The 13,910-nt window shown below is 43.8% G+C and overlaps 1 protein-coding gene across 3 annotated transcripts in view; it reads left to right on the top strand.

Annotated features, from left to right (window-relative positions):
• The window catches only part of Ptpro (protein tyrosine phosphatase receptor type O), a 198,680-nt gene that overhangs the window by 142,011 nt on the left and 42,759 nt on the right, over positions 1–13,910 (top strand). For 2 of the 3 annotated variants that reach the window (XM_055610517.1, XM_055610509.1), the window contains exons 12-15: positions 328–448; positions 6,432–6,571; positions 10,616–10,748; positions 13,086–13,206. In XM_055610517.1, the coding sequence (XP_055466492.1) occupies positions 328–448; positions 6,432–6,571; positions 10,616–10,748; positions 13,086–13,206 (515 nt within the window). Of the gene's footprint in view, positions 1–327; positions 449–6,267; positions 6,342–6,415; positions 6,572–10,615; positions 10,749–13,085; positions 13,207–13,910 lie in introns of those variants that run through there. The other variant, XM_055610527.1, reaches the window with a different exon arrangement.

The following is a 13,910-nucleotide window of genomic DNA, read 5'->3' as shown; positions in this document are numbered from 1 at the left end:
TCCTGAGTGTACAGACATGTCTAGGTTTCTCCAGAACCACGTACAGTAAGCGTCTTTTCTAAAAGCTGTCATGAATATGTGCAGTGGCACCAGAGTAATGGCCATTACAAACAAAGAAAGCCCCTGGAAAATCATTCAAGGCGTTTTGTGTTAGGCCCTTTAAGACGGCTTACATTCAAACAGCCCAATCAAGCAGTAAAATGGCGAAGTCAATTGGATGTTGCAGTGTAAACTCGTGGGTTGTGGCTGTCTGCTGGAGTCACTTGTAGGGTGAGGTGCCGGCTCACTCGCTCCACACTGAAGTCACAGATCCTGATGGTCTTGCAGGTAACACGCAGCGTCATGACGGCCATCCTCAGCCTGCCTGCGGGAGACATCTACAACCTTTCTGTCACGGCCTGCACTGAGAGGGGGAGTAACACCTCCATGCTCCGCCTCGTCAAGCTAGGTAAGAAGAGTGCGCAGGTGGTTTAGCTTATGAGTAGGAGGATAGGCGTCCTAAGGCTCTCAATACAAATAAATAATGACAGGGGTCTGACGATAAGCCCAACCTGACCATTACTTGCTGAATGCACTTTGCAGTTTGCCCAACACTGAGTGTGTGTGTGCAATCACAATGGTAACTCATGGAAAAAATCTGCCAAGTATTACGGGCACCTTTCCTTTTTGAGGCTTAAAGGGAGTCTGGGAATTGACACTCTGCCATTGGCCATGGGTGATGGAGGATGGGCTGGCAGGAAGCTCTGTGGTAGGCTTCTGGGGCCTCATTGGTGTAAGCGTAGGCACGCATAAGCAAATGCACGCTGAAGGCAGGAGGGCGCTTAGTTGCAGCCTAGCCCAGGTGACAGAGCGACACGATGTCACAAACAAACTAGGCGAAACACAAAGGAAACACTGGCATCAATAGCCAAGGTTGGCAGCAGAGACCTCAGCATTTCTTTGTGTTTCAAAATTAAAATGTGTCTGTAGTATGACAAATATATATATTCTGAATAGTTACTGCATCTTGCCGCCATCACTGTTTCAGACATGTGCTAACTCCTCACGTGCACTTGAACATGTTCATGAGAGCGTCAAACCCTTTCTGTTATTCCTTATGCTCGTATCTCCATGAGTGAAGAGGTCACACAGACACATCTCACTAGAAGCAGAAGCACGAGTTGTTTTCTCCAGTTTACTCAGAAAGTGTGTTCCTCTGCACCTCAGTGTATATTGAGCCTTAAGATGGTCTCTGATTCTAAACTCCGTGGCAAATGCTAAATTCTCGCTGAGCTGCTGATGTAAAGTGTTGAAGAATCAAAGTTGTGCCTTAACTGCGAGCACAAATCATTCTTTAGGGCAACTTCTGCAAGATTAATTAATTTAATTCCTTAAAAACGTAATATTACGAAATAGAAAAGCACACACAATTTCTATTCATGATGGGTTTATTCTGGGGTCATTTTAGAACATCATGGCGGGGCTGACCAGATGGTTCAGCACTTGCTGCCAGGCCTGATGGCCTAAGTTGTACCTTGGGACACACATGCTAGAAGGAAAGAACCAGTTCCCCAAATCTGACCACCACACAAGTGCCTTGGCACACAGGATACACACCACACACACACACACACACACACACACGCCACATACTGCATAACCAGCGCACACATACACACACACACACACGTACACACACACACGTACACACATGCACATGTCAGAATTGAAAAGAGTTGAGTCAACAGTGAAAGCAGAGGACTTACTTAAAGAGGTTAGTTGTCCTAGTATGGAAAAGATCATTGCTATTTAGTCAAATTCCATGAGAAATCAGGGTGACTTTAGTTAAGGTGGCTGTAATGAAAATGGAAAGATGTGGACAGGATTCAGGACTTATTTTGGAGAGTGAGGCTCCAGGACTTTCTTTTGGGACAAATGTAGGAAGTGAGAGATATAGAAACTCCTCAGCTTGGCTCTTGAGCAACCCTGTTTCATGGTTGTGCAATTCAGTGAAACACTGAGACAGGCAGGATCATGAAAGGGAGATGGGGAAGGGTGTGCTCAGAGCCCATGGTTCTTCAAACTTAAAAACAAAACAAAACAAAAAAAAATGAGATGAAAACTACAGTGAGGGTGTCAAGCGAAGAGATGACCGATCTGTGTCCGGAGATCACAGGGAACTTCCGATCTGGGATGATGAATTAGAGACTGAGGAGCTTGGGCGTGGCCCCCATTCCAGCACCCAGAGGCTTAGCAGAGAGAAGATTCCAGGCAGAGAGGGTGGGATGAGCCAGCAAAGGAAGAGAAAACCCATCTCCACCCCTGTAAACCACCCTTGTGAAGTTCCGCTTCACCCGGATCACACAGCAGCAAGCAGTTCCCCTGAGAGCTAGCTGGAGCGGGGGATCAGCTCCACACACGCCCAGCCTGGAGCTGCAGACAGGCTGGACCTCCTGTGCGGCTGCCGCTCCTTATGGTTTACTGGCTTCGCGATTTTTGGGGGAAGGAACAAACCACACCCACCACACTGTGGCTTTCTCTTCCCTTTTTTGGAAACTAGATTTTAGGACATCAGCTAGGCGTTCTTAATCTCAGCCATGAAAACTTTGGTGAGAACGAAAAATTCTCAAAGACACAATTTGACCACGGAGAAGAATTTTTTAACGTATTTGGTACAGCAAGAATTTAATGAATACCCCGCACACCATTGTCAATAGGTTTTTTAATGAGTGTTTTGCCTGCATGCATCTCTGCTCCACTTGCATGCCTGGTGCCTGCAGAATCCAGAAAGAGCATTAGGTCCCTTGGGACTGGAATTGCAGGCAGTTCTAAGTTTCCATGAGGGTGCTGGGAACTGAACTTGGGTCCTCTGGAAGAGCAGCTAGTGCTCTGATTCACCTCTCCAGCCCCTAATTCATGATTTAAATATGTTTGCTAAAGTTTGTCTGAGTGCTTCTTAGATTCTTCAGTATTCTTTCTTAAATATTCAAATTCCTGGTTAAATTTAGGAAATGAGTCTTCCTAGGTCGATGGAGAGAGGTCCAAAAAGTCCCAGATCTGACAGACTCCTGTTGCTTAAACTTCTCTCCTCCAGACTTTATGGTGCACGTATCCTGCCACACTTATCCTGGAACACTTATCGTGACACACATGTGACACACTTATCCTGACACACTTATTGTGATACATGTATTGCAACAAACACACTTACCGTAACACACCTATCATGACTCATCCTGAGTAGTTCCCCCCCCCCCCTTCCTTCCAACATTGCTTTCTCTTGCAGATTTTCCTCTCATCAACCCGAGCATCATGCTGCCTCTCCTGGAAGCCTCCACTGCTTCCGTGGGAGATAGTTTGCTTCTCGCAGCTGAAAATAATTGATATGAAAATACTTTATTCTGCTGTGAAAACTTTATTATAATATACATGAAAAAAGGCTGCAGACGTGTATTTTTACACATGAAGGAAATTATGGAAAACTCCACACGGAGACTGACGATTACAAGTAGTTTTTTTGCCCCCACATCAGTAATAGAGATGATTTTTACAGCATGACGACTTAATCCTTCCTGCCAATGTCACGTTGCAGGAGGTCTGTAAAACTCGTCAAGTTTAAACGAATGAAACACAAATAGTGAGGGGCCCACTACGGCCCTTTCGGATACAACAGGAGCTCGTAAATATTGTTCGGCCGACAGTTACTGCGATGAGTGTCATCAGCATAAAGAGTGACAGGGACACGGTGTCACATGCCTTCACTCCCTACATTTCAGAAGCTGAAGCAGGACTGCCATGGGTAGAAGGGCAGCCTAGGCACACAGTGATATCCAAGACGGGGTAGTCTCAGTCTCTCTCTGTGTCTTTCTCTGTATCTTGCTGTATCCTCTGTCTCTCTGTATGTGTGTCTCTGTATCTCTCTCTCTCTGCCCTGCCCCCACCGAAAGAAAGGAAGTAAGGATATGGATTAGGAGAAAAAGATGAATCTCACAACAAAGACATTAGGCTCTGCTCCAAAATTAAGCATTATTCTTGACTATTGCCTTTATGATCTCAGGAGAAAGAAGGGGTTTCCTGGAGAAGCACAAAGGGTTAGGCATCTGCCCTGACTTCAGAGGTCAGTTCCCCTCCTGAGAGAGGCAGCGGCTTCATCCTCTTTAATCCTCTTATGGTCCATATCAAACAATGGTAATTAGCCTCGGCACCTTCCCCCTGACCATGTGGTGCTTCACACGCTTGTCTGTGTGGTGCTGTGTGACATGCACATCATCTGGATTCATTCCCAGTCACTCTCTACCTTCCTCTTTGAGGCAAGGTATCTCATTCAACCCAGAGTTTGCTGGTTCCAGAGAGCTCCTGGGATCTGCCTGTACCTCTCTGCTCAATGCTGGAATCACAGGCCACCTTGCCTGACTTTGTATGTGGTGCTGGGTATCCGAACTGGGGACCTCATGCTTGACTGGCAGGCAATTTGCCACCCTTAAATCACTTTTTAATCTCTCTTTTTTTTTTTTTTTTTTTTTTTTTTGTTAGATTGGTTTTTAAGACATGTTTTCATACAACCTATTCTAGCCTCAAACTTGCTGTGGAACGGAGGCTGCCCTCGAACTCCTGACCTTTCTGCTCCTATGCTACAGGTGTCAGGGTCAGGGGTGCATGCTGCTCTGAATGGCCTTGTAGTATGTGTTCTTAGAAGAGAAATATTAAGCCTAAAATTATCCAGTTCTTCTCTGACCATACACGCTTGCTCTCCAAGACCTGATTCTAAGCTGGTACAAATCACGGCAGATTTACATCCAACTCAGTCTTGTCAGCAGTGAAGAATGGGAGGAGACAGTGACCTTTGACACTTGAGGGTTCGTCTGTCTCTTTTCCTCAGAAATGAAGTGAGACAGAAGGCTTCCTGGAGGAGTAGATTACACTTGCCAGTGGCAAGGAGATCCTAGCACACCTTGGGGTTTTCACCCGTCCAGGCTGACTCTTCTCCCGTTTAACACTCTCACCTAAACTTGTCACGTTCTCAAGAAAAAAATAACTTTTTCTAGTTGGAAGCAAGTTGAGGCCACCTGCATTGATTCTTCTTTTAAAATACTTGTTTGCTTACCAGGCCATAATTATGATATTCTAAAAAGAAGTACAAACCTGACCAGAAAAGACTTGAAAGGGGGCAACAGTTTCACAGGACATCCAAGCACTGTGAAAATCCAGGATTAAGGACCAGATTCAGGAGAGTGGGGCAGAAAGTATTTTTAAAAAAATCAACTAACAACAGCGGAGGATCTACAGCAGAGATCTGGCTATCTGGAAGGGAGGTGTGGCTGGGAGAGCGCACTGCCAGTTCAACCAGGAAGAAGATACAGTACGTCCAGGCAAGCGGTGTCCAGGGTATCTGCCAGAAGACGAGGGCCCAGCATCTGTCCAGGACAGCCAGCTTAGCAGTTTACATACCCGAGGACCTGGAAAGAAGGACCACAGCAACACCACACGGCATTTACCACACGGCATTACCACACGGCATCACCACACGGCATCACCACACGGCATCACCACACGGCATTTACCACACAGCATCACCACACGGCATCACCACAGAATCACCACACGGCATCACCACACGGCATCACTACATAGCATCCACAATACAGGACATGAGAAGAGAAGAAAAAAAATCAGAAATGGGATCTAGGACTGTAGAAAACTCACCAGAAGAGAGGACCAAGCCAACTGAGCTAGTGACTCAATTCCTGGAAACAAACAGAACGTGGGCCACATAGCATGGTGCGGGGCCCATGACTAACGTATTAATTTATTGATCAAGATAAAAGATCTGTGAGAAAACTTTCATCTCTAATGTGTTACTAAGCATCTGGTTCCCTTCCATCATCCTTTTCCAAAAAGAAAAATAGTATTATCTGTTTAGTTTTATCTCTCTTAATTTTCTTTACAGTTTCAAGAATCCAATTTCTGACCCAAGAGGAGAATTTAAACAAAAAAAAAAAAAAAAAAAAAAAAGAAAGAAAAAAGGAAGACAGGTTGAGTCTAAGGCCCAAACTTCATCATCTTAAAGAAAAAGAGCCCCTCGTCCCCTCCTCCACCTCCTTCTCCTTCTGCTCTTCCTTTATCTGTGTCTCATCCAGAAAGTTATGTGTTGTCAGGACAATACTAGCTCCAGGACGATGACACAGAACTATTAATAGACTCTGGCTATAAAGCTGAAGCAGAAAACAGAAGTGTCCAAAAGGAGAAGTTGAAAATAAAAGTGGGGAAATACACAGAGCACTCGCCTTCAGATGTAGATGACGGGCTTTGCGGGTGGGCACATTCACAAGCAGTATAAAGTGCAGGCTCTTACCGACCTATCTGTGAGTTCTCGGGACAGCCACCTGATTACGATTAAAAGAACATACATGTGCGTATTAATGTCATTTTTTAAAAGTTTGCTCTTCCCTCAGAGCCAGCCCCTCCGAAATCACTCTTCGCAGTGAACAAAACACAGACGTCGGTGACCCTGCTGTGGGTTGAGGAGGGCGTCGCTGATTTCTTCGAAGTCCTCTGCCAACAGCTTGGCTTGGGCCACGATGCCAAGCTACAGGTACTGAAAGGAAGCTGCCTCAACTTTCCTTCTGAGTTACTTCTGATTAAGGCTAGTGGGGGAAACTAGAAGCTTCTGTTTCATGGGACTACTAGGTGTGAAAACTGCCTGCTTGTTCTTCTGGGTTGCAAAGGTAGAAATTCGCAGTATTTGTGGGATATACCTGTAAAGACTTTACTACCTCAAGTATGCTTTAACAGTTAGGAACTAGTTGCCCAGTGTTTGAAAGGTGTGCTAGGGAACATAAAAATAAAATAACATAAAATCAACTCCTGCCTTCAGCTTTTAAAAATTATTTATAAATTGTTATATCATCTAATAATATTTTAAACTTGAAAAGATATTAGAAATAATTATGCAAGTGTAGAAGTAAGTAAAATATAAGTTCTCCAGCAAAGATTGGGAACTTATACATTGTGGAAATAATTTAAAAGACAAAAAAACCTGAGACATGACTATTGCCTAAGTTTTGGGGTCACGAGGAACAGAAATGATAAAGTACTTGATTTTTCTCCAGGTCATGATGAAGGGGCAGAAGTGCCCACCTCTGGGAGTAGCGAGGTGACAGAAAGAAAGAGCTTTAAAGCCAGAGGGGGAAATAAAAGCAGCAGTTAGCCAGGGAGTTCATACGCTGCAGGGGACAGAGTAATTCCTCCCGCACAAATAATTGATGCTCTTTCAAAAAATGAAGGCCTTGTGTCTGAGAAGGAAGAACAGGATGGCTGGGAGAACAAATCTTTTCAGACTGATTGCTGAGATAATCTGCTTTGATTCCTCTGCCTCTTTGATAGTCCCATCTACAAATTTATCTCTTTTGATCTGTGTTCAGTAGCTAAGTCCTGTCTCTGTTCTAAGAATCTTTTTGGAAAATAACTCTTTTGCCAGGAATGAATTTTCTCTTCTGTAACTATAGTGATGTCTTCCATTAGGAGACAACAGTTAGTCAGCTACCTGCTACAATTTGGTCCTGCTAGCAAGTCTTCTTTCCTGGCTGTAATTCTTTTCTAGACCAAGTTATGAATGGGATGAGAAATCAAAAGTGCCCATTGGCTGCCATCTTGTTAGGATGTACTGTTTCATATAATATATATTTAATATAATATATATTACTATGTATTCATTTTGTATCCCCACTGTAGCCCCCTTCCTTGTCTCCTCACAGTCCCACCCAACCTCCCCCTTCTCCTCCTATGCCTTTTCCCTGGTCCTCTGATAGGGGAGGACCTCCTCCCCTTCCCTCTGACCCTTGCTTATCAGGTCTCATTAAGGCTGGCTGCATCATCTTCCTCTTTGGCCTGGCAAGGCTGCACCCACCAGGGGGAGGCAATCAAAGAGCCAGCCACTGAGTTCATGTTAGTGACAGCCTCCTTACTAGGGAACCCACTTGGAAACTGAGCAGCCTATGGGTTTCCTCTGAGCAGGGGGTTGAGGTCCTCTCCAGGGATGGTCCTTGATTAGAGTATCAGTCTCAGCAGGGCCCCCTGGGCCCAGGGTTTTGGGCTCTGTTAGTCTCATTGTGGAGCTTCTATCCTCTCCAGGTCATTCTATCTCCCCCTTCTTTCGTAAGATTCCCTGCACTCTGTCCAAAGTTTGGCTGTGAGTCTCAGTATCTCCTTTGATACCCTGATGGGTACAGTCTTTCAGAGTTCCCTTGTGGAAGGGTCTTGTCCTGTTTCTTGTCTTCTCCTATTTCCAATGTCTATCCTGTTTGTCCTTTTGCGTGAAGTTTCAGCCTCTTCCCTAGGGTCCACCTTGTTATTTAGCTTCTTTAGGACTATAGATTTTAGTATATTTATCCTATATTATATGGCTAATATCCACTTATAAATGAGTATATACCATATGTGTCTTTCTGCTTCTGGGTTAACTCATTCAGGATGATCTTTTCTAGAGCCCACCATTTGCCTGCAAATTTCATGATTTCCTTGTTTTTAATTGCTGACTAGTATTCCATTGTGTAAATGTACCACAATTACTGTATCCATTCCTCAGTTGAGGGGCATCTAGGTTGTTTCCATATTCTGGCTGTTATGAATAATGCCACTATAAATATAGTTGAGCAAATGTCCTTGTTTTATGGTTTAGCATCTTTCAGATATATGCCCAGGAATGGTATAGCTGGATCTTGAGGTAGCACTGTTCTTAATTTTCTGAGAAAACGCCAGATTCATTTCCAAAGTGTTTGTACAAGTTTATATTCCCACCAGCAATGGAGGAGGGTTCCCCTTTCTCCGCAACCTCGCCAGCATGTGTCATCCCTTGAGTTTTTTATCTTAGCCATTCTGATGGGTGTGAGGGATCTTATTTTGAAAAAGAGATCATGCTGGTTCATTTTGTTTTATTTGTGCAGTGTGTGTGTGTGTGTGTGTGACTGTCTGCCCATGGAGCCAACAAATTAGCAATTTGTTCTTCTTTAAAATGAACTAATTTTCCTTCTGATCATCTACTATTGCCAGCTTTGGATGAGTGTGATAAAAATAGAGAATGCAGACAAAGAGGTAGGGCTCTTAATATGTAAAGAATCACTTCAAGTAAAAACGACAAAGCAAACACATAGTAAAACAAGAAGAAAAGATCCTTCAATGTGAATTATTTATAGCTTCCTTCGTGATAAGAAATGCAAATCAAAACTACTAGACACAATTTTTATTGGCAAAGCCTACAGACGAATGTGACATGTCAGAAAGAATGAAGGAAAACAGTCATCACCACACAGCCGTGGTAAGCAGGTAAGCTGGCCTGTGAAGGATAAGCTTTTAATAGTTTTGAGTTTTAAAAAGGAATACTTTGTGACTGAGTAATTCAACTGTTGGGAATGTATGAGTATATACATTTTCACATGCAGTGTGTGTGTGTGTGTGTGTGTGTGTGTGTGTGTGTGTCCACCATTGGTGTTTTAGTTTTTCCTGTTGCTGTGATAAAATACTCAAACAAAAGCAACTTCCGGGAGAGTCTCTTCCAGCTCACATTTTTGGGGTACAGTCCTTCATTGTGGGGAAGTCCTGGCAGAGGAGCTGGAGGCAGCTGGTCAGATTTTGTCAGTAACCCAGAGAAGCCGAGAATGACAATGTCTTTGTTCAGAAAGCTTCCTCCTTTTATTGCAGTCTGGGCTCCAAGCTCAGAGAACAGCGCCAACCTCCTTTGGGGAGGGGGGTCTTCTTACTGGGATTAACCTGATCACAATAAAATCTCTCACAGACTTGCCTAGAGGCTAACCTGTGCCAAACAGTCTCCCACCTTGTAGGTGACTCCAGGTCCTGCCGAGCAGATGACCAACATTAACCATCACCCGTATATAAATACAGTAGGAGACTACACACACACAATTAGTCCTATGTTTTCAAGATGGTGTTTACTTAGCATTGGTTGTTGGCAATAGCACATAAAGAAATCAATGACCACTTAAACCTTCATCAGTAGGACGGTGGTGAGGTAAAAAAAAAAAAAAAGGACTCTCAATGGGCTTGTGTGCACTCCTTAAAAAGGGTGAAACAGGAGCTGGAGAGATGGCCTGGGGTTAAGAACACCTCCAGCTCCTGCAGAGAGCTGAGGTCTGGCTCCCAGAACTGACATGATTGCTCACCACTGTCAGCAACCCCAGTTTGCAGTGGATATGGTATTCTCTTCCGGTCTCTCCAGGCACTGAACGTATGTGGTACCCATACAGGCAGGCAGACAATCATTCAATACACACAGTTTTAATTGTTTTTAGCTTAATACAGACTAATAGTAAGAATGGTAAAAGATACTGATGATTCAAGTAAAAAATAAGCAGTAAACTGTGTTATCATTCATGACTGTCTACATTTATACCTCCATCAAACATGTACAAGGAGCAAAACACCCAGTAATGACAGCCGCCTCCGTGGAACAGAGTAGTGTGGAAAGGAATAAACAAAGAAGGAATGATTTTTTTTCACTACTAACCTTTTCCATCTTTTAATTGTTTTTACTCTGCATACAACCTCCTTGATATGAAAAATAGTTTTAAAAACAAAAGGGGTGAGGGTGGCATAAAATGTGTTTTCTTCTTTTCATCTCCAGGAACCAATAGCTGTTTCCTCCCATGTTGTGACCATCTCCAGCCTCCTCCCGGCCACCGCCTACAACTGCAGCGTCACCAGCTTCAGCCACAACAGCCCCAGTGTCCCTACATTCATAGCTGTCTCCACAATGGGTAATTAATTACACGGATTATGATAATATGGTCTTTGGAAGTTTTTACATTATATTAGATAGATAGATAGATAGATAGATAGATAGATAGATAGATAGATAGGTAGATAGGCTGTAATATATACATAAAAATATATTTCTAGATATGCATAACCTGCTTCTTTGATAGAACCAATCTTCCTCTGAAAATATCCCAAGCCTCAGGTTCAGGGAGCCCTTGACTCCAAGCCCAAAGTGCGCTTGAATTCTTCATATATTTTTGTTACTGAGGATATAGTCTAGCCTGCATTTGTGTCTATGTACATGTACATGCCTCATGTCCTCAAGGATCAGAAGGGAATATCAGATCCCCCGGAACTAGAGAAAGAGATGGTTGTGAGCAAACATGTGGGCGTTGAGAACCAAATCCACATTCCCTGAAGAGCATCTAGTGCTTTAAATAGCTGAAGCACCTCTCCAGCTTCATTTTAGGTTGTTTTGGAAATCAGAAGTAAAAATACAGAAAGCCTTAGTGTTTGCTGCAAAAAGACTAGGGTATCCCCAAGGTCACCATCCTTAAGAGTCCCCAAGAGTGGTAGACACAGTCCTGACCAACTTGTTCTCATCTTTACTAGTCCTTGGCTGAAGGGTCAGCCAAAGGACTGTAACTACAGTCAAACAGTAGTTACAATTCTTAACTTAAAATCCAAGCAAGAAAGCCGCTACTTCGGCCATGCATGGGGAAATTAGCGATTAACGCAAAGTCCGGAACAATGTCGGCCTCCTCATTCTTTTCCTGCAGTGTAGGATGTGCACCGTTCTCGGCGGGAGTGACAGGCCATCTGACTGTCCCTTTAACAGATCTGCTTTTGGGTCTCTCACACCAGTGATGCGTTCATCAGCTAAAAGCAGTGATGGGATTTTGTTTTGTTTTTAGTCTTTGCTGTTGACTTTTTATTTGTTAGAAGAGAGAAAAGGACACGGGCAATGTTTTAATGATGTTTCATCGTGCATCTCACGGCACTGTCCCCCTGGGTGTTTGTTTGCCTGTTTGGTTTGGTTTGATTTGACTTGGTTTTTGATGCAAAGTGAAGCTGAAACATGTTCTCACTGCATGGTCCTGGCTGGCCTGGAATGCATAGGAATCCTCCCGTATCATTCCTTCCTGAAGTCACAGGAATGCCCCTGCCTCATCCCTTCCTTCAAAAGCTGGAATTATAGTCATATGCCACCATGCCTAGCTTCTGTACTCTTGGTGCACTCTTTCAAGTGCACTTTAATGTCTGTTAATTCTGGTCCTTTCCCCAGGAAACTTGAGCAACAGGTGATTTTTTTTTTGGCCCAGTTTTCTTACAGGTGAAAACAAATAAGCTTGGCAAGTAAGTGTGGGGTCCCAGTAGAGTTGCCTGAGCCTGGCCCTCTTCTCAGCACTCAGGCACTAACCTGAGCAGAGGTGGCAAGTCGCAAGTTCTCAAGGAGACAGGTTATTATGTAGCTCAGGCTGGCCTCAAACTCATATAGTCCAAAGTGCCCCCAAGCCCCTAGTCCTCCTTCCTCAGCCTCCCAAGTGCTGGAGTGCAGGCATGTACTGCCAGGCCCATCAGTTGTGTTGTTTTCTGACCTGCAAAAGAAGGCCCGCATCTCCCCTGGATCACCATGAAGACTTCTACAAAGACATGGCACCTATTAACATTGCTTCTGGTTCCCTGTTCATACACGATGAGCAGACCTTTCATCAGGGAAAATACATGAGAGCGGCCCCACTCTTAAGGACTCTCCAACTTATTAATAGATTTAATCTCTGTGTCGGTGCAGATGGGAAACCTCTGAGCATATGGCTACAGATCGTCAGAAAGCCTGCTTCTGGTAATGAGGAAAGTGCCACTACAGATGGTGGCTTGCTAATGCCTTGTTCCTATACATTATTAGCTGAGAGCAAACTATACAGCTGTGCTTCCTGACTTTAAAGGCACGGACATAAAATAAGAGCCTGCCACCTTCGAGGCTTTTGAAAATGTTAAACACAATGGTAATGCATGGTAATGCCTTCTAGATTATTTTAAATTTTCAGATAGTTGCAAGGCATGGCATTGATCCTTCTCACACTTGCACCTTTCTGTGTAGAGTATCCTGCATGTGAGAGGCTTAGGAAAAAGACTCAGCTTCTCCATATACCTAAGGACCATCCGTCAGCCTCCAGAGCTCTGCTAGAAGACAATGGTTCCCTTAGACAGATATGGTTCTTGCCATTATCATCTTCATTATAAACTCAACATCCCTAAGGATAGATGAAAGGCTAGGCATGGCTGTCAGTTTCCATGTCCTGTAATCTATAGCGACATCTGGCTTCCCCCCTTAGTTACAGAGATGAACCCTAACGTGGTGGTGATCTCGGTGCTGGCCATCCTCAGCACGCTGCTAATCGGACTGCTACTAGTGACCCTAGTCATCCTCAGAAAGAAACACCTGCAGATGGCTAGGTAAGAAAAGTGCTGTTGTTCATTTGTGTAAGTGTATGTGTGTAACCCCGCCCCCGTCTGTCTGTCTGTGTGTGGGGGTGGGGGGTATGGTCATGATGATGATGTGCAGATGGAAGCCAGGGCCTGCGCCTTTTAGGCAAGCATGCTGCCACTAGGAAAACCTCAAGTTCTTTTCTTTAGACACAATCTCAAGTAATTTCTTCACATTACCAGGATAATCTGTCGGTTCTCTGAAGACATTGCTGCTCATTTGATAACCATTCATTTGAGAAATTTGCTTCAAATATATAGTTGTATAGCTGGCCAGCTGAATTACAAATCAATACCTTTTAAAAGTTGTTCTCTCATCATGATTTAAGCAATGTCTTATAGGGTATATTAAAAATAAATCTGGGGTGGTAGCCCATGCCTTTAATCCCAGCACTCTGGGGGCAGAGACAGGCTGATCTCTGTGAGGTCAGTTTTGTCTATATAGCAAGTTCCAGGCCAGGCAGAAATACATAGTGAGACCCTGTCGAAAGAAAGGAGAGAAAAAGAAAGAAAGAAAGAAAAAAAGAAAGAAAGAGAGAAAGAAAGGAAGGAAAGAAAGAGAGAAAGAAGAGAGAAAAAGAAAGAAAAGAGAGAGAAAGAAAGAAAAGAGAGAGGAAGAAAAGAAAGAAAGAGAGAGAGAAAGAAAGAATAGAGAGAAAGAAAGAAGAGAGAGA

The sequence above is a fragment of the Psammomys obesus genome, unplaced genomic scaffold, assembly GCF_907164565.1.
Source record: "Psammomys obesus unplaced genomic scaffold, mPsaObe1.curated_primary_1811, whole genome shotgun sequence".
Taxonomy (NCBI): domain Eukaryota; kingdom Metazoa; phylum Chordata; class Mammalia; order Rodentia; family Muridae; genus Psammomys; species Psammomys obesus.
The sequence above is the reverse complement of the archived record's forward strand: the minus strand, read 5'-3'. Positions and strand labels throughout refer to the sequence as shown.